A 26383-nucleotide genomic window follows, 5' to 3' on the forward strand; every position below is an offset into this window, starting at 1 on the left:
GAAGAGCCTTTTGAGAGGCTTAAGAAGGCGATGAGTGAAGTCCCTACTCTGGGACTCCCTAATTTCTCCAAACCATTCACTTTGGAGACTAACCTAGTAGCACTGGGGTAGGGGCAATGTTATTCCAGGAGGGGAGACCCAGGGTTTTATTAGCCAAGCCTTGAGCCCAAGGCATCCAAGACCCAGTGTTTATGATAAGAAGTTAATGGCAGTGTTAATTGCAGTGGATAAATGGCGTCACAACCTAGAGGGGGGGCAATTCATCATCAAAACAGACCACGAGAGCCTCAAATTTCTCTTGCAACAGAGGCTACACACGCATTTTCAGAAGAAAGGGATGGCAAGGTTAATGGGGTTGGACTATGTTATCCAATACCGAAAAGGAATGGAGAACAAGGCATCTGATGCCTTATCTCGATGCACAGAGGAAGCAATGGTGAACTCCATCATAGCTGTTATCCCTAAATGGTATCAAGAGGCCAGGGCTAGGCTATGAATAGGATAAGTGAACTAAGGCAATTATGGATCAGCTCACCCTAGATCCTACCTCAAGACCTGGGTTCACTCTGAAGAATGGGGTGCTGAGGTATTAGGGAAGGCTAGTAGTGGGAGACTAGGAGGGATTGAAGGGAAAGATCTTGGAGACACTACATGGTTCTCCACTTGGGGGCCATTCTGGAGTACAAGGCACATATCAGAGGGTCAAGCAATTGTTCTTTTGGCCTAAGCTAAAGAAGTTTGTCACGAAGTTTGTGATGAGATCTGATACTTGCAGGAGATGTAAGCATGAAACAGTAGCTGCACCCAAACTACTCCAACAGCTCCCCATTCCCACTCAAGCTTGGACCAATGTATCTATGGACTTTGTGGAGGGATTGCCAATGTTTGAGGGCCGAGATTGCATTTTGGCAATGGTTGACAAATTCACTAAATTTTCCCACTTCATTGGCCTGACTTACCCCTTCACAACTCAAGAGGTGGCCCGCCTCTTCCTAGATAGAGTAGTCCAATTACATGGCAAACCCCAATCCACAGTCTCAGACAGAGACAAGGTTTTTACCAACCTCTTTTGGAGAGAATTGTTCAAGAGTTTGGGAGCTAAGCTACACGTCTTCAGCATATCACCCTGAATCTGATGGCTAGACTAAAAGGGTGAACCAATGCTTGGAGACTTATTTGAGGTGCATGCGTTTCCTACAACCTAAGGGGTGGCATCGGTGGTTGTCCTTAGCCCAGTGGCGGTACAATTCTTGCAACCATAGTGCCATCAAGATAACTCATTTTGAGGTCTTGTACGAATATAAAACTCCTCTACCGTTGGCCATAGCTAGGGAAGTGACAGTAGAAACAGTGGATTCCTACTTGCAATAAAGGCAGCAAGTGCTCTGAGTGTTACAGAAGGAGTTGGAAAATGCTCAAAACCGAACTAAGTAGTTTGCTTATCAAAGGAGGAGTGACAGAGAATTTGACGTTGGGGATAAGGTCTATCTCAAGCTCAGAAAATCCCACTTGAAGACTTTGGCTCTGGGCCAGCACTCCAAATTGAGCCCAAAGTATTTTGGTCCTTATCCTATCCTAGCACGTACAGGCCAAGTAGCGTATAAGCTTCAACTAGCCCCTAAGTCCCAAATACACCTCGTATTCCACGTCTCTCCGCTGAAGAAGTCTGCAAGAGCTCATGAAACCAGTACAGCCCTACCAATCCTATTACCAGACCCTATAAAGGCTTCAGAGCCTGTGGCTATTGTGGACAGGTGGATCATACACCAACAGGGGGCTCCTCTTATGCAAGTCCTAGTCCGGTGGTCGAACCTCCATCGGGAGAATAACACTTGGGAGTACCTTCCCAACCTACTCAAGCAATTCCCCAAGGTGGCTAGCTTACCATGAACTTCTTGCGGACAAGAAGTTGCGCTGGGGGGGGGGGGGAGTTGTCACGGGAATGTGCTATTATAAGGGCTGAATTGTAATTAGTTGATTATTAGAATAAGCAGGAACACTAGTTAGGTAGTTAGGCCTAATTTTGAATTCAAATACTTTGTAATTGAGCAAGTGGTCCTTGGCACCTAGGGGTGAGTTGGATCAGTATAAAAGCACACTGAAGCCACTCTCCCTAGTATCTTTGAGAATTATCAATACAAATTCTCTCTCCCGCCATTCTCTCTCGCTCTCTTCCTCTCTTCTCCTTTTCCCTCTCAATTCTTTCTCTGTTCTCCCCCCTCAATTCCCCTCAATTATTCTCAGATTGAGGAGAAATGCCCTAGTCAGAATCAGTTCTGACAGACTCTAGAACAAATATGAAAAGAAAGCAATAAAGACAGCTAATATCATTCTTTTTACAATAGTTTCAAAATAGTTTTCAAATATTAAGAAAAAATGGATGGCTGCTCAAGCAAATGAGAGTGAGGTCCTACAAAAAATCATGAAGCCCACGGGAAAAAATCAAAATCAGATTCATAAGCATTATTTTCAAACCCAGATATGTATTGTGAATTGGAAAGCATAATTTGTGTATTCTGAATTGTGAATCATACTGTATCATATGAAACAGTAACAATTTGATAAATAGCTTAAAAAATATAATATAAGAAATGTTTATACCTATAACATGAAAAAAATAAAATAATAATTTTAACCCATGTTTAACAATATGGATGTTGCGTATGGCACTAACAAAAGCTACTAGGAATCCAAAATCAACCATAAATCTTATGAATAGGAAAGAGCGGAGAAAGCCGAGAGACTGTTCATATGCTGGGCAAAGACCATTCGGCAGAGACCAGAAGTAACCTTTCATGAAAAGCAATAATCTTCGAGAGACCAGAAGTACCCTTTCATGAAAAGCAATAATCTTCAAGAGACTATTCATATGCTTATTATAAACTTTCTTTTAACCTGGTTATTGACGTATATTTTGGACCTCAGTAGCCAGTAATAATTTGCTCTGGAATCTGTTATGAATGACTGTTAAGATTCCCTTATGACTCTTCATATTTGCATTGTTCCACTACAATTTGAATATTAAACTGATTTGATGTTTAACTCAGCAGCATTTTTAGGACTGTTTGCATTGACCAGGCTGCAAAAATTCAATTTTAACCTTGTTTTTTAATATCACCTGAATTGAACGATACACCCAAAATTGTATCATGTCGTACAATACACGAGATACGAAGCAAAATGAGATACACTTTTGATTCATATCAATGAGCATGTGCATCATATCATATTGTCCGTTACTAACAACTATGTTCAGGAGTGAAAGTTAGACAAGAAGAGATGCCTAGAATATTCATGCTATCTCTTAGAACTAATCAAGGATAATATAGCTTGATTGATTCTAATAAGCAAGAACAACATCATCTGTTAAAGAGAGGATTATGAACAAAGAAGGAAAGAAATAAACTAAATGTAGACAGCATCCTAATTTACACCTTTTACTTACTATATTTACATAATATTTACATAAAACATAAATCCTAGAATATTCTAGGATCAAAGTCAAATCTCCCTTGATTTAAGCATATTTCCAGCACTCCCCCTCAAGCTGGCTTGTAGATGTCTTCCATAGCTAGCTTGCCAATAAGTTTATCAAATTGCTTCTTGTGAAGACCCTTAGTTAGAACATCAGCAATTTGTTCAGTTGTTGGAAGATGTGGCATGCATATTATTCCAGCATCGAGCTTCTCCTTGATGAAATGTTTGTCCACTTCTATATGTTTTGTACGATCATGTAACACCGGATTATGAGAAATAGAGATGGTAGCCTTGTTGTCACAATAGACTTTTATTGGTTTCGACTGAGGAAACTTCAGTTCTTCAAGTATCCTTTTGATCCACATTCCCTCACAAATTCCATGAGCAACAGCTCTGAACTCTGCTTTTGCACTACTTCTAGCCACCACATTTTTTTTTTTACTTTGCCAGGTGACTAGGTTTCCCCCAACAAAAGAACAGTAGCCTGAAGTAGATCTCCTATCATTAACGCTTCCTGCCCAATCTGCATCAGTGTAGATCTCAACTTGCAGGTGACCATGTTTCTTGAACAGTAAGCCTCTTCCAGGAGTCCCTTTCAGATATCTTAGGATTCTGTAGACCGTTTCAAAATGCTCTGGCCCTGGTGAGTGCATGAATTGACTCACCATACTTACTGCAAAAGCAATGTCAAGTCGCGTATGAGACAAGTAGATTAATCTGCCCACAAGTCTCTGATATTGTTCCCTGTCCTTTACTTCTTTAGCTTTGGCAGCATATAGTTTCACATTAGGCTCGATAGGAGTCTCTGACACCCTGCAACCAAGTAAACCTGTTTCTCCAAGAAGGTCAAGAACATATTTTCTCTGATTAACAAAGATGCCTTCTTTGGATCTTGCAAACTCCATTCCAAGGAAGTATTTTAGGATCCCCGGGTCCTTGATTTGGAACTCCTTTGCAAGTTTCTGCTTGAGGGCTACTAACTCTATCTCATCATTACCAATTAAAATAATGTCATCAACATAAACAATCAAATTACAACTTTACCATTCTTTGAGTGTTTATAAAATATAGTGTGATCTGCCTGACTTTGAAGGAAGTTATAACTAGTAACTGCATTTCCAAAGCGTCCGAACCATGCTCTTGGGGACTGTTTGAGAGCATACAGGGATTTCTTCAGTCTACATACTTTGTCACTCTCAAGTTTATTTTCAAATCCCGGTGGCAAGCTCATGAAAACCTCCTCTTCAAGATCACCATTAAGAAACGCATTTTTGACATCAAGTTGGTGTAAAGGCCAATCTGAATTTACTACAAGAGACAACAGAACTCTAATAGAGTTTATTTTTGCAACAGGAGCAAAGGTCTCCTGATAATCAATCCCATAAGTCTGGGTGAAGCCTTTAGCCACTAATCTGGCTTTGTACCTATCAACACTCTCGTCCGCCTTACATTTTATTGTAAACATCCATTTACACCCTACTACCTTTTTGTCTTTGGGCAGGTTAACTATCTCCCAAGTACCACTTTTCCTTAGAGCATTCATCTCCTCTATAACTGCTATTTTCCAGTTTGGATCATCCAAAGCTTCCTGTATATTCCTTGGCACAAACAAGTGTGAAATCCTAGATGTGAAAGCCTTATGATTCTTTGATAGTCTGTGGTAGGAGAGATATTTAGCAATAGGATATTTAGTGCAACTTCTGACACCTTTCCTAATTGCTATAAGAACATCAAGATCAGAAATAGTAGGTAAATGATTGGAAATAGTTAAAGAAATCAACTTGAGAACTATTAGGTAAAGTGGAAGGAGGTGGACTAAATGTTGAAGTGAGATTTCCTGAACTTACTGTGCCATTTCTCGGGTTTTCAGACTAATTTTGTGCAGGATTGACATTCAAGTCTTTGTTCATTTGATGAAATCTCTTCCTGGTATAAACCTGAATCTTAGAATTTAGATCATGATGATCAGTTTGTAGTAATTCTCCCCCTGCTCAAGAAACCCCTTTACTTGGCATCAAGGAACTAGAATCTCCTACATGACTATTATCAGAAACATGCGATTCCTGAGTAGGACAGATTATGTTTGGAAGAGGGATAGAAACATCCCAAAAATTGTCTTCATCTTCATGTTTCTCCCCCCTTGAAGGAAATTTTTGAAAAAATAGGGTTTGTTTTCAACAAAGGAGACATCCATACTCACGTAGATCTTTTTTGTGAGAGGATCATAACACTTATAGCCCTTTTTTTGAGAGGTATAGCCCAAGAAAACACATTTGACAGCCCGAGGATCAAGTTTTGAGCGAAATTAAGCAGGGATATGAACATACACAGTACATCCGAAAACTTTGACAGGGAGGTCCGAATGTAATCTAGTGTTGGGAAAAAAATCTTTTAGACACTCAAGGGGTGTTTGGTACTTTAATACTTTAGTAGGCATCCAGTTTATCAAATAGGATGCCGTTAAAACAGCTTCACCCCATAAGTATTTTGGAATATGCATAGAAAACATGATGGCACGTGCTACTTCGAGTAAATGTTTATTTTTACGTTCAGCAATGCCATTTTGTTGAGGAGTATGTCGACAAGTAGATTGGTGGTGAATACCTTTGGTTTTCAAAAAATCCCCCAAGTGCTCATTGAAATACTCGGTGCCATTGTCAGAGTATAAAATGCCAATTTTGGTTTGAAATTGGTTTTCAATCATAGTGTAAAAGTTTTTGAATAAATATTCCACTTCAGATTTTTTGTGCATCAAATAAACCCAACACAAACAGATATGATCGTCTATAAAGGAAACATAGCATTTTTTTTCAGATAGAGTAGAAATTTTAGATGGACCCCAAACATCACTATGAATTATATAAAAAGGTTTGGATGCTTGGTAGGGTTTTGGTAAATATGTAGAACGATGATTTTTTTGCTAAAATGCAACTTTCACATTGAAAAGAAGAACAATTCATTCCTTTAAATAATTCAGGAAACAAACGTTTTAAATAGGCAAAACTAGGATGTCCTAGTCTAAGATGCCATAGCATAATTGTATCATAAACAGGAATTGAACTAGTACTACTAAAGCCCTGAGCTTTTTTATTACCAGACGAAATTTCATCAAAGTAGTAAAGACCTTCAATCATCCTAGCATGCCCAATCATCGTCCCCAAGTTCTAGTCCTGAAATTCACAATGGGATTCAAAAAAGGTAACACGACAGTTAGAATATTTGCAAAGTTTACTAACAGACAAAAGATTGCAGGCCAAGTAAGGAACATGAAGGACAGAATTGAGATTAATTTTCTCGATTAGTTTAATAATTCCTTTTCCTGCAATAGATGAAAAACTTCCATCGACAATTCAGATTTTTTCATTGCCAGAGCAAGGATGATAGGTATTAAATAAATAAGGAGAACTAGTCATATGATCGGAGGCTCCAGAGTTAATAACCCATGGAGAGGAATGTGGACAAAAAGAGCTTTAGGTTTTCTACCTATGTGTGCCAAGGAAACACTAGGAATACCAGATGAGGAACTGGATTGTAACAGCTTCAAGAGTTAATCAATCTGCTCTTTGTTGAAGGGACTTGTGTCAACCTCATTCGCAGTAGGGACCCCACGGTTACTGCCCTTGTCTCCTTGCTTGTTGCTCTTCCAATTTGCAGATTTGCCATGAATTTTCCAGCAGGTCTCACGAGTATGGCGTGGCTTGTTGCAATGGTCACACCAGACCCGAGGCCGTTCATTGCTCCTACGCTGGTAATTTGCAGCCTTGAAGGCAATAGAATCAGTAAGCAACGCAGAATTTTCGATCGACTCACCAACAGTTTTTTTGCCAAGCATGACACTCCTTCGGCTTTCTTCCCTTCTAACCTCGGCAAATACTTTACCAATAGGAGGAAGGGGAGATCGGCCAATAATCCTCCCTCGCACCTCATCAAATTCAATATTAAGACCAACAAGAAACTTGTAAATACGACCATCTTCAACCATTTTCTTGTGATGATTGCAATCTTCAGTAGATTTCCACTCATAAGTGTTGAAGAGGTCAAGATCTTGCCACAATCTCTTCAAAGAATGGAAGTACTTAGTAACAAAATCATCTCTTTGCTGAACCTCTCCCAGCTTCAGAGTTAACTCAAAAACCTAAGATTGGTTACCCAGGTCAGAGTACATCTGATTTACATTATCCCACAATTCCTTAGCAGTAGGATAACACATATAATTGGAACTAATATTTTCATCCATAGAATTGACCAGCCAAGTCATGACCATAGAATTTTCAGCATCCCAAATGGAATGTGCTGGATCATCCATTGCAGATTCCTTCTTGTCTCCCATGATGTAGCCAATTTTTCCTTGCCCGTGGATATACATCCGGACAGATTGAGACCAGCGAAAAAAACTATCGCCATTTAAACGAATGGTGGTGATTTGGACAGAATGGGTGCTAGAATGGTTTGGCTAGGTTTCTGGAATTTTTGTTTGGATGGTAGCAGTAGGGTTTAGGGTAGTTTCAGAAGTAACTTCCGACATAGCTTATCACTTGGGAGTGGAAAAAAAGACAAAAAGGAACAATAGGGTTACCAAGATCTGGACGATAGCCAAGGCAGTAGGTGGCTGAGGCAGAGAGACCGCAAGCAATCGGTGGCTGAAGCAAGCAGTAGGCGGTCAAGACAGAGAGGCCGCAAGCAATTGGTGGCTGAAGCAAACCCAAGAGACCCAATCGAAGTGGGCGTCTCCTTCCTGAAACGATCTGGCAGTTGAAACGATCTTGCCTAGAGAGAACTTGCACTCGCAGGAGGTAGAAACAATCTTGGCGGTTGACAATGGAGAGAAGACGACCTTGGGTAGCAGCGACCAGTAGACCCGAGAGCAGTGACGGCTAGGCGATCTGGGTGGCCGCGACCGATTGACTGAAAGTGGCCAGCTCCGAGCTTCAACGGCCAATAGAGAGGCTCCAACAGTCGCAAGGTATGGCAAAGGGCAAGGGGCCTAGGTAATGGATGGCTGAGATTTAATCTGAGGCTCTAATACCATCCTAGAACTAATCAAGGATAATATAGCTTGATTGATTCTAATAAGCAAGAACAACATCCTCTTTTAAAGAGAGGATTATGAACAAAGAAGGAAAGAAATAAACTAAATATAGACAGCATCCTAATTTACATCTTTTACTTACTATATTTACATAATATTTACATAAAACATAAATCCTAGAATATTCTAGGATCAAAGTCAAATCTCCCTTGATTTAAGCATATTTCCAGCACTATCTATGTACAATCAGGGGAAGTCTGATAATTAATTTTCCAAAGAACTGGTCAGCAAATGTGGTAGATCAGGGACCCAAGGCCCGAGGGTTCAAAACTGAAATTTGAGCTAAGTAGTTAATTTGAGCAGAAATTCATCTAGAAAAAAGGTAAAAGTACATCTCTCTATAGCTTCAGAGTTGGTCCCTCTGCTGCAGATCTGATAGCGGTCAAGAAAAGATTTGTGATCTTCTCAGCAGATAGCCAAAGCTAAATCTTCAGTCTTAGGCCGTAGCTCATGTTACAGGCCATTGAGAACATGCATAATACCACAGTGGTTATTACAAGGAAGGAGCAGCTTGTAATGCCTGTTTTATTGTGAAGTAAAGAATTCAATGCTAGTGCAGATGTAATTGGACGGACTGCACCATAAACATAATGGAGCAGCTGTGACAGATTGTCATGGCAAGGAACAAAATTTTTTCCCATTAAAATAGTCAAAACATTTCTATTTCCTAGGGAACTGACACAACACAGTGCAAAATTGAAATTTCAGTATGTCCTACATGATCAACAGAAATGTACTAGAGCTCAACAAAACACTATGAAACAATTATTTATTTTCACAGCAATTACTAAAATCTAATAACCTATTTTTATTTGTGTTCTTTTGTTTAAAGGAAATAATTGAGAATAAAAGCACATTTAACTTATTAGCGAATATGAGAATGAAAACGTAGAAAGGAGAACATTAACCTTATTTTTAATCATGTCGCAAAAAAGGAAAATAAAAAATGAACCTGTTTCGGAAAGGATCCCATATCCCACATAGTGGTATTAAGGCTTGATATGTTGTTATTGTTTGTTGTGAGGAAAAGATCCCATACATAGATTTCCACAATATTTAATTGATTCTTCAAGATTATTGGAAGTAATTAGACATTTTGCACTTCGCACTCATTGGGGCCCAAAAGCCATCTTATATTTTCTAACAGCGCCACTATTCTTTAATTTTCTAACCTCATTTTCTTTATAACAATTCAAGAAGCAACTGCCAGAAATTCTTCTTCCTCTAGAAAGTGAGAGTGAAACAATCAACCCAATGATATGGGAAGGCTTGGAAGGGATTTTTCCAACATAGCTTCTTGGTGATTGATATTTCATTTGCATCTAGGATTGGTGCTTCTGCTTTGATTGCTTTTACCATGTATCCCCTCCATAATAAAGAAAAGTGACGGATTTCTTCTGATGATTCCTAGTAATGAATCTCAAACTTAAAAAGTAATGGATTTCTTCTGACGATTCTTTCCTGTAGTCAAAAAGATATTTCTTAGTTAAGCCCTTGAATCCTTCTTCTCCACCTTTGAAGTTTTGACCAAATGTAGGGCATGAGGAGAAGTTGGTCCCTATAACTAGGGATTGAGGACTTCCTGGTAAATGTTTTCTACATGAGTGAACTCTGAAGAAGTCCTATCAGTTTATATAGTTTTGCAATTCAGTTGTATGATCTCCACCAGATATAATAGTTTGTGTTGTCAATGCGTTTATACTCTTTTATCCATGCCATCAATTGGAGTTGCAACCCAGCTGCTCCAAATCTAGATGTATTCTTTTTGTTCCATGCTTCGCTTAACACTTATTTTTAACCTACCAATGCAATGAATCACATCAGAACTTGCACCAAAATAACGACAACAACACAAGCCTTAATCTCACTAGGTGAGGACGGGTTAATGAATTCTAGATCTTTAGCCATTTCTATTCTTAGCCATTATCCGCTGTAAGGAAAGAACTGGCTCCAAAATGTGAAAACAAACTTGACAGGGAGATATGCTAAACAATTGTTATAGTTGTATTATCTACAAAGAGCCACTGACCTGAGAAAACAGAGTAGCAGCTTGGCAAGTGTCTACCATTATCAACAGCTCCTTAAATCTGAAATGTACTCATAATCAAAAGTGTGGGAAAACATTAATAGGAAGTGGTTGTTATACTCAACAAGAAAGCAGTATTAGACATGCCGTTTCAAGTTTCAAAATCTGAACAAAATAAACATATGCATATGTAAATACAACACCAAAAACAATCACAAGCCTTAATCCTACTAGGTGGGGTCAGGCAATGCATATATGTGCATGTGAAAAAATAAATGTTAGCATTATGTTTGTTAGTTTTTCTAGGATCACAGTTAAGATGCCAATAAGAATATTTTACCTACCAAGGCAAGGATGGCATGAACAGAATCTTGATTATCAGAAACCATTGTTTTTATTCCATTATTGAAATGAAATCAAACTTAATGTCATGTACCTAGGAGTATAGGAGGGTCAATGTTGTAATAGGAATATAATAAAAGGGGGGTAATCTTGTAATAGGTTTATAATAACTGTTAGGATATATTGTTAGCAAGTGGTTAGGCTGTTAGAAGTCAATGATGCCTATATAAGGCTGCTGTTAGGAGTTTATTGGGATACTTGATTTGAATGAATGAAATCTGATTTTCTCTCTTAAGACTCTCTCCAATCTCCCTCAACTTCTCCTCCTTTCTCTCAATATCTCTCCCTCTTCCTACTGATTTTGCCCCTCCTACAATTCTGATTTCTTCTCCCAATCCCTATCACAACCCTAACAAACCCTAGGGTTGTGACACTTAACTAGCATGAAAAGGCCAAACAAATAGATCTAGGCAAAATCTCACCTGGACTTTTCCTTCATTTGTTTCACTGCATCAGCCAAATCATGACTCTGAAGCTCCTCTGAATCCTGAAATTTTAGAAATTCATCTCCCCCATGTCCAGTCATATATAAAAGTATATGGCTTCCTTCATCACTCAAAAGTCGTTTGGATCTTGGAACTGCAGTCTCATGACGCCCTGTTAGAACTCGCAAAAAGTTTTCAACTGTTACTTCATACCCTCGATAATCAACCTGACATGTTGGAGCAAGGAAAAATCAGAATACCATCAGAAGCATGTAAGATAGAGAAACTTCATCAATTATGTCACCAGAAATGTAATAGTAATTTCTATAAGAAGGTTCACTAAAAATGGAAGTTGGGTGTTTGTAGCTTTAAAATGAATGTTCCATCAGCAATAAAAAGAGAGGATAATGCCCACTGCTTTAAGACACTAGCAGCATATCAAATGACTTTTGTAGAATGGAGCAACTCAAGGTAACCATCATGAAGAAAAAGTCTAGATATACCTATAATACCAAAAGAATTAATAACTCTGGGAACAAAATAAGTTGCTGATACAACAAGAGAAAAAGGCAGAGCACCATCTCATCACGTTATGTAGCTGTCATGTACCTAGGGTTTTGATAGGAAATTGAGAGAAATCAGAGGGGAAATCAGACTGAGGAATGGAATTGCAGCAAGAAATGGGGAAGGATTACAAACAGAACAGCAAGGAGAGGAAAATCAGAGGGATCGGGAGAGAGAGATCAGAGGGAAATTGGAGGGAGATTGAGAGAGAATTCTAGAGAGGGAAATCAGATAATTCATTCATCAATTCAAACATGCCTTCTCCTTCTCAATTGTGGCTTATATATAGCCTAACAACCTCCCACATGCACCCATGTGCAGTACAAATGGTAAGCCTAACTGCTTATAGCTAAGGGCAATTATCTATAACAGAAAAAGAAAGGAAAATTACAATTACTGCCCTATTAAACCCATGGGTCCTGACATTCCCCCTGCCTTAAAACATTTCTTGTCCACAAGAAATGCCAAACCTCCACAGCTTCTAATGTGCCTTTTTCCTTCTCTTCCACAGCTTAGATGGAGAAATTTTGAAAAACCTCTATATGCATAACAAATTTGCAGTAACTCTCATATACACCTCTACTGGAACACCACCAAAAGCAATCACTCTCCGTTGGTCAAAGTGAGTAACTGAACCCTGCAAATTGCTGTTCTCACCAACTTTCCCTAACACCCCTCCTTCGATATTGATAGTTTGGAGTCCAGAGGTATGAGTAATTGTGCCCGTGACTTCCTTTAACAGTTCATCCATAGCTACAGTTAATGTATTCCAGACAAACCAACGGCCCTTCTCTACTGAAAAAATATCTGCAATAACCTGTAGATGCAATGATTGAGTAATGTAGGCTTGCTTCGGATTCCCAAACAAAAACAGTGAGAATAGTAGATCTAGGAGTTGTTGCAACATCAATTCCAGTCATCACTCCATCCTTCACTATAGTAGACAAAAACCCTAATTGGTCAACTGGAATGAGAGCAAACAAAGCAGCAGGAGCTTTGTTCTCCATAGCAGAACTTTTGGCTCCTTTAGCTATTTCCCTTTGCTAAAACCTCGATAGAGATTTATTTGTTGAAGCCATACTTTTTGTCCTCTCCAAAGTAGCGTTTTAAGTAGTGTTTTGCTTAACTAGCATAAAGTACCATAACCTTCCTTAAAGAATTAAATGTCCAACTCATGCAGGACCTTGTTTCCAACCGTAAAGCCTGCTTCCATTCTTTTCTGTAGTTGTCCTCCAATTACATGGTGTCCCCATACTTCCTCATCAAGTCCACACACCTTCACAACATTGAAAGATATTTCAGCTGAGGATATAACTCCAATCATACATACCATTTCTAGTAATAGTAGGGGACTCAAATCTCTTTGTCATCCCAGAGTTGATCTGACATTGCAGCTTACCAACTAGAATTTGAACCAATAAAACAACATAAAACTCTTCCTCGCGAGCTATTTCCTGCTCACTGCCGTATACCCCAGATTTATCTTCCACAATTTTCTCCTCCAATGATATCTCAATGTCAATTCCTACAATTGCCCTTCATGTCCGGACATTTTGATTGCATAGGAAGGGACGAAAAGTTCCACAGGTTCCTTAATGGCTGAAACATGGCCTCCATCACGACCTTCATTCCCAACATGATTTATAGACTGCTTACCAACTGAATCATCAGCTTTATCCAGAATCGAAGGCAATAGAACAGTGTCCTTAAGAACTCCAACATCAATTCCATTTCTCACAAAATTCTGGTTCGGGACACCATCTAATCCTTCCGTCCATGCACTAGCCAGCGGGGGTAATGTGTTGGCCTTGGCTTCCTCTGTTACCATGGTTGTTAAAATTGAGATTTTAAGCGGGATCGTAAGAGGGTCCATAAAATCAGATCATAAAATCGTAAGATTTTAAAAATAATTAAAAATACCCTTTTATTTATGTAAGTATATGTTTATAATGACATAATCCTTATTATAAATGATATACATATATCTATTTCAAAATTATTTCATCTATCAATTTCAAAAATACTAAATAATATAAAATTTATAAATATTAAGTCCATCATTTATCATCAATTCATCATTCATCCGTCCATAATTAAAATTTCAAACAACAAACATTACCATCATCATCAACAAACATTGTTCATAAATATAAATAAAAATACTAGTGTCATAAATTAGCATTAAAAAAAACTTATTTGTTTCACTTTTTTAATCACACCGCAAATGACAGTTTATTCTTTACTTCCAAGTTTGGCTTTTATCTTATTCTTAAATTAGCATCAAAACTTGGTGGGGGATTTAGCAAAACCCTTGCATTGGAAGTGGGAGATTTAGCAAAACCCTTGCACTGGAATTAATTCCTAGCGCTCTTCCAAGGCTCGAACCCGCATCCTACTGCCCAAGACCCTCACCCTGCGTGCGCGACCACCAAACTGCAAGCCTCCCCACGTATATATGCGCAAGTATTAAATTTATACTAAGCACAAGACTAACTCGGTAAACTCATACCAAGTTTACCAATTTTACATGTTTGACTCACGAGTTGGGTCTGATTCTACCAAAACTCGATCCTACAAGCGAGTCATTTTATGCCTGATGACTCATAAAATTGCACCAGTTAACTCGCGATTTTAACAACAATGTCTATCACTTCATCAAATACTCCCCAACTTTCCTCTTGCAACCTTTCAGTAGGTGCATCTTGAGGTCTTATTTCTTCTTCTAACTTCTCAATCACTGCAACAGAATTCATCTCCAATTCCAGAAATTCCTTGTTGTCCTGTTATTCTTTTCATTTGATTGACTGCATCAATCATCTCTTGTTTTGGACTTCCGTGATTATCATCTAGAACATCCTCATCAAGAACTTCTTTTCCAAAGGAATTAGATTGTTCCTTTGTACCTATTGTCCCAACCACCGGATCGTTACAACTTCCCCCTAGATAATGCTTTTCACTGCCAATATTGTTTTTGATATTGCAGTCATCCTTCTTGTCATTGTTGCTTAAATCAGAATACTTCTTTTTTTGCCCAAAATCCAAAGTAAGCAGTGAATCAGTCTTCCACAATCTTAACTTCTCCTTAGGCAACTTCATTTTCAAGAACTCCTGAGGTTGTAATGCTCCCTTAACCACACCCTTCTTATTATTGTATTCTGCCTTATACATTCCAAAATCCATTTCTGGAAAAACAGTTTTGTCTCCCTGCGTTGGACTCAGAGATTTGCCAATGGAGTTCTGATTCCGTGGACAAGTGAGGTACGAATTCCCAACTAAAATAGGATTTGATCCATTTCTTCAAGGAGAATACAGATTATTCATAGGATCTGGTAGCTTCTCTATAATAAATGGATCAAAGTATTCTCTGGAAAGAAAACAAGCAGGTAATCTAGCCTGATTTTGCCTAGGGAACATTATTATGTATTGGTCCATCATCCATCTTCTGAAGTCATCCCAAATTTCACGCGTGACTGAACTCCTCTCGCAATAGATCGGCAACATTGTCTAGCTTCCTATCCACTGTCGATTCTACATAACCATCATGGACCTGCCTCTCTGTCATCGTTGTCGTCACTTGCTACAATTGAGATTCCCTCAGCTTCATCCTGATGTCATCCGCCATCAGAATTCAAATAGCTAGTGGAATCATTGGTCAAGTAACAACTCTGGATGATCCTACTAAGGATTGAACAGCTATTATTATCCGTCAAAATTGAGAAGCAATCGTTGCAGATGCATATAAACTTGCTTCCAAGACTTCCTCCATCAGAATCAATGAAGCTAAATTCACCGATTGCTGTTGTAGTTTATGAAATGACTTCCAAACCCGCCAAATCTACTTCACCCTTCCACTTCGAACAGCAAACAGCTCGATCCAATCCACAAAGAGTTGTTGGCTCTACTGTAATCTTTCAAGAATTCAATTGACTCTGTTAGCTGCATGGAATCACCATAATCGCTTGTGGAATTAGCTTCGTTGCACTGCGACTATGAATCGCCCAACGGCTTCAATTGCGCTAGTCCGATCTGCCTTCAAATTCGGACTCACAACTGCCTATCTGCCGTCAATCACCTCCATGCATTGGAATCTAATTCCGAGAATCAAAGGCTGAGAATTAATCCTCAGTCGAGAGACCCACCCAAACTCGCTAGAATGCTTGAACTCATCGAGTCCGTTGAATCACCGGACCCTGGACTTTAATTACTAAAATTGATTTCACTAGCCTTCAAATCAAATCAAAACTACAGCCAAGGATTGACTGCTCTGATATCAAATTGTCATGTACCTAGGGCTTACCTAGGGTTTTGATAGGAAATTGGGAGAAATCAGAGAGGGAATTGCAACAAGAAATGGGGAAGGATTACAGACAGAACAGCAAGGAAAGGAAAATCAGAGGATCGGGAGAGAGAGATCAAAGGGAAATTGGAGGGAGATTGAGAGAGAATTCTAGAGGGAAATCAAAGAATTCATTCATCAATTCAAACATGCCTTCTCATCCTCAGTTGTGGCTTATATATAGCTTAACAGTCTCCCACATGCACCCATGTGCAATACAAACGGTAAGCCTAACTGCCTATAGCTAAGGGCAATTATCTATAATAGAAAAGAAAGGAAAATTACAATTATTGCCCTATTAAACCCTTGGGTCCTAACAATAGCTTTGCCAAAATGCCAGCAAAAGTAATGATAGAAGGCTAAAACTAGTAGTTGCAAACCTCATGAATGAATAATCATATATATTTTCAGCATTTTGCAGCACCTTAAGTCAAACATTTCTCTAATCATGATTTTACCGAACAAAGGTGCCATTTAGTTTTGTTGGAATAGGGTTGGAGGGAATTGGAATCGGAATGGAATGACCATTCCATTGTCATGTTTGGTATGGTTAGCAATTGAATGACCATTCCTTTCCAATCTTACATTTGGTGCACTATAACCTGGATTGAATGGAATAAAAAAAGTAACTCCATGACAAAAATGCCCTCAAACTTAAAAAATATTATTTTTATTTTGTAGGTGTTAATAAAATAATTGTTTTTATGCTTATCTAATTCAAATAATTCACTTAATTTTAGTATATAGTTTTATAAAATTCAAGTTATATTTTTTGGGCTAAAAATACATATAATTGAATAATATCATATAGTTTCATACAATTGAATAAATTACATATAATCATATGATTAACCATAAATTAATGTGGCTTATATTGAGATCAACACATCCAAGAGCATGAATTAAAGCAAGTGAACAAGCTAGAAATTATTAAAACAAAAACTGCTTTGTGGGTTCAAGTAGTTGAAATTGACATCTCACTATCACAATTTTGTATAAACAAGTTTTACGTATAATAATTCTGCATTAAAATGATTTTGGAAATTTTTCAGTAGCAATTCAGAATGTATTTATACATAGAAGAACACACAGACACACACACACAGGCACTGAAGGAGCCTCTGCTGGGGGACAGTTTTGCGCACCTCTGTGAAGAAGAATAAGATGAAGAAAATGCAAAATCAGTGCATTCTTCTTATTTTTCATTCTTTATCACTGTAAACAAACAAATTAAGAAGAAAATCACAACAATGCCAAACCCTAACCTGTGAATCAAAAAAGAAAAAGAAGAAGATAGGGTCAAATTGAATGAATGAGGAATGAAAAAGAAGAACTCAGTAATGCCGCTGCAAATTGAAAACAACTGAACCCTCCACTGTGAATCAAATAGGAAGGAATGAAAAAGAAGGAAATGGCTGAAAATTCCATGGGCTCTTGGAGGGAGTGTCCATTCCCAATTCCCAAATATGATGGAATGGGCATTCCCTGGGGAATGGACAATCCATTCCAAATGTGCAGCCAAACACCCTTTTACCCCATTCCCATTCCCTCCACCCCGATTCAAGCAAACCAAACAGCACCTGAGAATTCTTTTGAAAAATGTGCCATCAACAAAGCACACAAAAATCATCCTTATAGACATCCACATATTCAAATCTCATTTTTACTATCAGTTGAAGCCCAGGTCCAGTAAGAGCTTGGGTTATTGTAGAAAGATTACAGATTCACAATACAGAGAAGTCCACATGAAAATAAAGATTCACAATAAAGACATCCACATGTTCAAATTTCATTTGTATTTTCAGGTTGCAAACCAGGCCCAACAAGAGCTTTGGTTATTCTAGAAAGATTACAGATTCACAATAAAGAGAAGTTCACATGAAAATACAAATTAATAACTTTTTATAGAAAAATACTGTAAGCAAATTACAGGAACATAAGCTCAAGAAACAGTTCTAACATTAACAGTCTTTATCTAAACATCTGGTGCCACAACCATGAGTCCTACACCAGAACAATCTGATTGGCCTCCACAATCAGCCTCCCATCATTTCCAACGTTAACCTTTGCAGAATAAAAAGCACTCTTCTATGATAACCTAATGCACTTTTCAGGAGTGAGGAAAGAAAGGTCACCTCAACATTATCTCCATACAAGTTAAGTCTGTGGTTTTCATTGTTGAAGACCTGGGCAGGGTATTTGTTCCGAGCATTGCAAGCCATATCATCAGCCAACATAAGTATTATCCTCTCATCAGGTATTCCCAGTCTTTTCACTGTTCTGAATGAAAAATAGAGAAATGGAAGATCCATTAACTGAAAACAATAAATATAAACAACAACAATCACAAGCCTTAGTCACGCTAGGTAGGGCTGGCTACATGAATTCTAGATCTGCAATCATCTCCATGCATGACCATATCCCCTGTAAGACCATTATATCCTATCATGTGTAAGGGTTTTCCACCAAGTTTTCTTTGGTCTCCCTCTCCCTCTTTTGCTACAATTTCCTTCATTTGATCCACTCACCTCACATGTGCTTATGTCGGTCTTCTCACATGTCCAAATCATCTCAACCATAACTCCCTCATCTTATTTTCAATAGGCATCACTTCAACCTTATTACACATGATCTCATTTGTTATTTTGTATTTTCTAGTACGGCTATTTATCCATCTTAACATTCTCATCGTTAACTGCCCAACATTCTACACTATACAGCAAAGGGTGTCTCAAGTAGTCTGATAAAACTTCTCTTTTAGCTTTTTAAGGGAATCTTATGATAGCATAAAATGATGGATGCACTTCTCCACTTTAACCATCCCATCTTAATTCTATAAGTAACATCCTCCACAATCTCTTAATCTTTTTGAATTACTGATCCAAGATATCGAAAATTTAAAATAGACATCAACAGATGAATGGAACGTGTTTGGTTACCTGTACAAGGATAAAGTATTCGCCATATGACGATAATTGAACCTGAACACACACACACACAAAATGAAGTATTAGTTTACTTGAAGAGTGATTAGACATCAAACCCAGTAAATGAAGTATCTACTTCACCATCTTGCTGTACCAAAGATAGAACTAGAGACTGAAATAGAACTGTTTTCATCGGTTCATTCCTGGGAAGGTAATGCAAAACTAATAGAACACATATGTATTGTAGAAGCCTGGTTACATTTGGTAGTTCTGCAATTGGTGCTTAATATAATACATGAACCGTGAACGAGTACACCTTAAATTTAATGGCCCAAAAGAAAATTTCATAGAAGCACCTGAAGTCTAGAAAAGTAGAAACAAAATAAATATGAAAATTCAAAAATTCTTTTTAGAAGAATTTGATTACAATATCGGTCCTAAAGTGGTTTTGCATTAACAAGTTCATTTTTTATGATATTCCATCTTTGTGATTATTTATGTCAACATCTTGCTAACTATTCTCAAGGTTGATGTAAACTAAAGTTCTGAGCTAATTCATGGTATGTGCAAAGTCACATTATTAGATTTTCAGTATGGTATTTAGTTATATTAAATGAGTGGCAGAAGCCAAAATCTTAAGTTTGTGATTTTAGAGTCACAATCCAATTAGTTTGGAATCTCTTAAGAGTTCATGGGTAGCTATAATGTCAATTCAATAAATGACTAGTTCTGGAAAACTTTTTGAATCTTTTCGGACCTCTCTTAGGATTGTGTCTGGTCAATTTTTCTTCTCTTTAGTTTTAATGTTTTTTGATCTCTCAATTAAATCTACTTCATGCCAATTCTACTGCTAAAACCTGGTCAATGTTTACAGAACCTATCTCATTGATTTTCCGAATCCAAAGCATAATTCATAACCCACCATTCAATCATATGTAACATTCTACTCAATGCCCAGTAGAGCCAAAGTTGTTCTGCAGGAAATTCTATTTTTTGTTTTTGGATAAAGACTCTCCTGGAAATTCTAACGAATTCAAATCCCAGTAGACTATTAAGATGCAAACAAGAAGCATTTTATAGGCCGCTTGCTCGAGTATGGTCTATATAATTTGACCTATCTTAAAAAATCCTAAAGCCCCATACAAACACAAAACAACTGCAACCAGCCTCTAAGAAAAGATGATCTCCAAACCCATCCCACATCAGATGTGTGATAGAAATTGGCTTCTTCAGCTTAATAACCAATTTAACAATATCCAAAGACAGGGGGAATAATATAAGTTGAGAAGACGAGGCTAAACAACATACAAAAATACCAATAAAGTAACCATATAGCTCAGTTTCCAGTATGTATTCAAATTAACAGAGAAGAATAAATAAATGAAGCGAAAAGAGTAAACGGCGTTCAAGACAATGTTACTGGAAAAATGTCCAATTAGAATCTACGGGTCATATTTCATATGAATTGAACCCTAGTCTCAGTCAACTATAAAAATTTCTTCCACTTTCCTTCGTTTCCCCGGTTTCCAAAAGGGCTAGCTCATCAAACATCGTAGATTGCACAAGTTAGAATCTATCGTGCACTCCAAATAACAGCCTCATTTCGAATCCAACCATAACAGAGGGATCACCGGAAAGGAAATGAATGAGCGTACCAGAAGCGAGAAGTGCAGACCAAGACGGCCCAATTGTTGGTGTGCATTGTGGTCGAAGAAGTTGATGCAATTGAACTGCAGATGCATAGAAGCAGCAAGAACACGAACGCCCTTGGTTTGATCAAGGCCTTTTCCATCTTCGACTGAATCATCATCGATTTCCTGCTTCTTCTTCTTCTTCTTCTTCTTGCTTTCTGACGGTGACATTGAAGGGAAAACCCGTTTGTAGGCCGAGGAAATGGAGCCGATCTAATCAGTCATTTGAACCGGAACTGGTCCGCGTTTCGGATGAACTGCTGGTTCAATCACGAAATGGAAAAGGGTTTTTTTAAACTAAGACTAATCATAAAAATAATTTAATTTTTTTTGTAAATTTATAATTTTATTCAATTCTTTTCATTGTAGTAATTAGGATTAAATTGACTCAATTATGTATAATTTTATCCATTAATTTATTTAGAGTGAGTGTGTTCATATTGATTTGACATACCAAATGTCACATAAAAAAAATATAACAATCTATTTATTTTTATTTTTTTTACGAATTATCTTTATTTTTTACTTATTTATACATGTAAATCCCATAAATAATATTATTATATGACACATAGCATATCAAATCAGTATAAATATATTCACTCTAAATTAATGTTATATGTTAAATAAAATTACACCAAATTAAGTCAATTTAAATCTAATTGTTAAAAAATGAAAAAATTGGATAAAATTATAAATTCGTAAAATGAATTAAATTATTTTCATAAATAACCCTTTAAATTAAAAAGAATTTGGTTGTCCAACTTTGATAATTAGGGTTGGCAACATGGTCCGTATCTATGCACAAATATACACTACAAATACTTAGCAAATAATAATAATAACTTGGCAAAAAAAATAAGCATACAATTCTCTCAAAACTATATATATACATACCTTCATAAATAAACACTATATATATTTAGGGGGCGTTTGTTAATTGAGATATGAAATGAAAAAGTCAAGATATGAGATGTATCCCGGACTTTTATCATTTCCAACATGTTTTTTAAGTTTATCTGAAAATTCTTAAAAAAAATCATTAATGATCCATTATCTTGGTCTTTCAATATATGGTTATCTCTTCTCCCCTCAAGATAAGCATATTTTGGTCTTCCTAGATAAGAAAAAAAAGACATTTGTGTCCTCTAGTACATTTAAAAAAATTTAACAAACAACTTGATAAAAATCTTGGAATGCTTCCCAGCCTTATCTTGATTATTCCATATCTTGATTTGAAATGCATTCCAATCTTATCTTGCTCATTTTAACAAACGTCCGTTAATTAAGATATGGGGTGAAAAAATTAAAATAAAGGATGCATCTCAGACTTCTATCATTTTCAATATATTTGTTAAGTTTATTTGACTATTCTTGAAAAAATCATTAATGATCTCTTATCTTGATATTTCAAGATATGCTTATCTCTCTCCCCTCAAGATAAACATATATTGGTCTTTATAGATAAGAAAAAAAATGATATTTGTGTCATCTAGTGCATTTTAAAAAATTTAACAAACAGTTTGATAAAATTGGTCACAAATATAGTTTTTTTTTTAATTTTATTTAACATCTTTTGGCAACTATTATATATATATATATATATGCTCTTGACATGCTGTGCCTATGCATTTGTCTATATCTCTTTAATTCCATTGTTGGTTTATGTTATATTGAAAGTTCTTCTCCAACATCATAAATTGTCTTAAAATACTCAGGGAAGAATGTTATAAACTTAAAATTTCAAAAAAAAAAAAAGGGAGATTGATGGAATCAAAGGGTACTAAATAAATTAAATATTTTTTATGATCACAAAACCCAATGAATATGAATAAAAACTCTTAAAAGTTTGAAATTTTTAAAAAATTCAAATATCTGAAGTGACATCTATCAAACAACTGAGGGCTTATGCTTAGAGGTCTGAATGAGAGCAAAGATTAAATACTTTTTTCCGCCAAAAAGATTCATATGTTCGAACAAGAATAAATAGTTTTAGATTTGTTTCTACCATCCCAAGGTTCTAGTGAACAAAATCAAGGCATTATTGATTTCATGAAATCATTTAGAAGTTTGAACCCTTACTTTCAAACGTTTTAATAACCTCAAGTTTTAGAACATATCTCAAAAGAACAAATCTCTAGAAGAGCATGGTGGGTGACATTTTTTTACACTTGGGATGATCGCCTTTGCATAGCCCCCAGTGCTTGTGCCCCCAATTATGCTAGACAATATAAATCGCAGGTTGAATTTTTAGCCCTTGTGTAGGGCAAGAATTGAACTCACAACTCATTGGATTAACACCAACATATTGCTCATCCGATCGCTCAACTTATGCCCTATGGGCTATATTTTTTCACACTTATAAATATATAAATCTGCCCTACAAAGAATCATCTTTTGATCAGCCTCTCTACATATCATGTTAAAAGAACTCTAACCTTACCTAGTTTAGTTAAACAATCTTTTTCACCTAAGGTTATCTAAACTATGATATGACATCCAAAGTATCAATAGTTGTTCATCTACTATTATTTGAAGTTGATATGGTCGGTAAATAACAAACAATTTAGATATGGATCGGATCCAAGAGACAAATTTGGGTCATATTTATAAATGAATATTTGGGTCAAATACATGTCTAAATAGGGTCAAAACACAACCCAAAAACGAAGACAACAAAGAATGAATCAAGCAAGTAGAAGACATTTTCATTACCGAGTGGGCCCTACTCGATCATGAAAATTTAAGGGCCATTCGACTGCTCCAATTTTGAAGGCATTATTTTAATCATCAATTCATGAAGGTTCAAGACTTGTTCCAATTGCCACATTACTCTAATTAATTGAAATGGAAATCAATTAATTATAGAAAGGCTTGGCAATTGAAATAAAAATCAATTAATTAATGAGAAGGCTTGGCAATTGAAGTTGTGGAGGTTGAAATATGAATTAAATAATTGGAGACTCAATTGGAGGCAAGAACGAAAGTGAAGCCATGCATGTAAAGATATAATTGAAGATGGCTACATATTAATTTGGAGATGGCAAAACAAGCATGAATATTAATAAATAAATGGAAACAAGAAATGAAAACAACAAGGTAGGGCCGCACCTCTAAATTAATTAATTCAACTGAGAGGCCCCCACTCAACAATTGAGAATCAAAGAAGCAGAAAATGCCTAAGTGAAGAAGCAATAAATGGAGGCCCTAATCGGTTCAAGTATGGCCACCCAATGGTGGCCACACTTGAATCGAGATGCTCTTGGTTATAATATAACCGAGTGGATCTCGGTTCAAGTGTGGCCATGGTGGCCAACCGAGATACTCTCAGTCCTTAGAGTCTCGTGTTTTTTCAAACGCTTTAGCAAAATATGTTGTGGAATATGTCAGGAATATTTCAAGAATATGCCATTCGAAAAATTTGGGATGGGTATCACGCGTCCCCCTCTCTCATTCTTCTATAAATAGAAGGTTTGTCTCCTCATTTAAGGGGAAATTATTTTTGGACAAGAACTCTATTTTGCTCTCAAGCATTCTAAGGGTTAGTCAGTTCTCAGGGACTAGTTAGTTCTTTAGGACTAGTCGATTCTTTGAGGCCAGTCAATTCCCAAGGCCAGTCAGTTCCCAAGGCTAGTCGGTTCTTAGGGAATAGTTGGTTATTTGGGGCTAATTGGTTCTTTGGGGTCAGTCGGTTATTTGAGGGCCAATTGGTTATTTGAAGCCAGTTGATTATTTCAGGTCTACTATTCACCAGCAAACAACTATTCATCAGCATTAACATGACATCATCCCTCAAGACCTACTAATCATCCTTGTATAACAACGTCAAGATCACTTTTCCCACATTACAAATTAATTGTTATAACCTGGCACCGACAGATACAATTTAATATCCCGGCTAGCCTCTCAATCCAGATCCGTTGTGGCCTCGCTGATGATACCTGGGACCTTGATAGTGGTGAATAATCCTGCTCTGACCAATCTCAAGACAAATAAATTTTATTGTTGTAGTTTGGCAATAACATAAGCCATTACCAGATTTGAAAACAAATTCTTCAAATTGTTGTCTTCTCTTTTAGCTTGTGTTTGTAGGTTCCTGGTATCTCTTTAATTTACAGATATGATCCTTGTTGAAAAAAGCTCATAAATGTTGTCTCCGTTTCTATTATCTTCAGCGTTAGGTTTGAATTAAATGCCACGAAAGAAGTGATATTAGAGCCATAAGGCATATAGAAAATCTAGAAATCTTTTGAGAGTATTTAATACTCTGAAGCCAAACAAAATGTGCTGGTGAAGTTAAAGCATTGATTGAAGTTGTTTTTTATTTATACATTCTTTGTAACTCTTATAATCAAAGATCTACAAGTTTTATTTAATTTTTGTTGGTATAATAACTCATTTTTAATTGAAGGGATTCTCACCTTAGTGTGAGGGACTTGTTTTGGGAACAAGAAGTGTTCTTCTTTGATAGAGATTTATATATAGGTTTATAACTCCTTTAAAAACTAGAGATTTTACTTATTAGAACCTTTAAGATCTAACTTGAAAAGAGAGGATGTAGACTTGAAAATGTTGAACCTTTATAACTCTCTTGTTATTGGTTGTGTGTACGCTTATTCATATATCTTCCAAATATCTCAAATCATCAGAAAATCATTTTGAACTAAACTGACAAACGAAGTTAATTTTTCTTAAAAAAAATGAAAAAGGTCAAATTCACCCCTTTTGTGCCTTGAAATCTAGGCAACAACTACACCTTATCCTCATTGTACCAACTATTTGTATATGATGTGTGATATATGGACATTTATGTAAACATATGTACACTTTCAATCTTATATTCTTTGACTTCGTATATATACATCATTGAACATATAGTCATATTAACTAACGTCTTTCTATATCATATCAGAGCAGTCAAAGGTCTTGAATTCAAAACTCACAATTGAACTAGTATTTAAATAATTGCACGTGTTTAGACCAATTATATAGTGAAACCTGTCTATATGTGAGGGGACATGTTTGTAGAAGATAATTAGTTTTTTTGTTGCCTCATTTGTTATAATCTATTATAGTTTGTTACAATTGTTTATTATGTTCTATTATAGTTTTTTATAGTTGTTGTAAAATTAGTTAGATGTTTGTTAATATTATAGCTATACAAATTAAGTACAAGAAGTTGTCCTTAAACAAAATCAGCTCAATATAAATACTTACTTGATTATTTGTTTTCAATATTGAGAAGCTTATTTTGTGGAACCCTAGTTTTGAATTCTCTTTAATTTTTTTTCTTTCTTTTCTATTATTGCATTGAAGCTCTTACTTCATGATATTAGAGCCATAAACCTACGTCAATGCTTGAAAGTTAATAATAGTATAGTGTTTTCTCTCTTCATCGATCTTGCTCTCTGTTATATGCTCTACATTCTGATTTCTTTGTAATTGC

At 36.6% G+C, this 26383-nt stretch overlaps 1 protein-coding gene across 4 annotated transcripts in view; it reads right to left on the reverse strand.

Annotated features, from left to right (window-relative positions):
• The window catches only part of LOC127812085 (uncharacterized), a 35670-nt gene extending 14521 nt beyond the window's left edge, over nt 1–21149 (reverse strand). For 2 of the 4 annotated variants that reach the window (XM_052352403.1, XM_052352404.1), the window contains exons 1-5: nt 20902–21149; nt 19259–19300; nt 18455–18599; nt 11417–11646; nt 10596–10653 (exon numbers count right to left, since the gene is read on the reverse strand). In XM_052352403.1, the coding sequence (XP_052208363.1) occupies nt 10596–10653; nt 11417–11646; nt 18455–18599; nt 19259–19300; nt 20902–21056 (630 nt within the window). In that variant the 5' untranslated portion in view covers nt 21057–21149. The remainder of the gene's footprint in view (nt 1–10595; nt 10654–11416; nt 11647–18454; nt 18600–19258; nt 19301–20901) is intronic. The other 2 variants (XM_052352405.1, XM_052352402.1) reach the window with 2 other exon arrangements.
• Between the last annotated feature and the right edge of the window lie 5234 nt (nt 21150–26383).

This window comes from Diospyros lotus, chromosome 10, assembly GCF_014633365.1.
Source record: "Diospyros lotus cultivar Yz01 chromosome 10, ASM1463336v1, whole genome shotgun sequence".
Lineage (NCBI taxonomy): Eukaryota > Viridiplantae > Streptophyta > Magnoliopsida > Ericales > Ebenaceae > Diospyros > Diospyros lotus.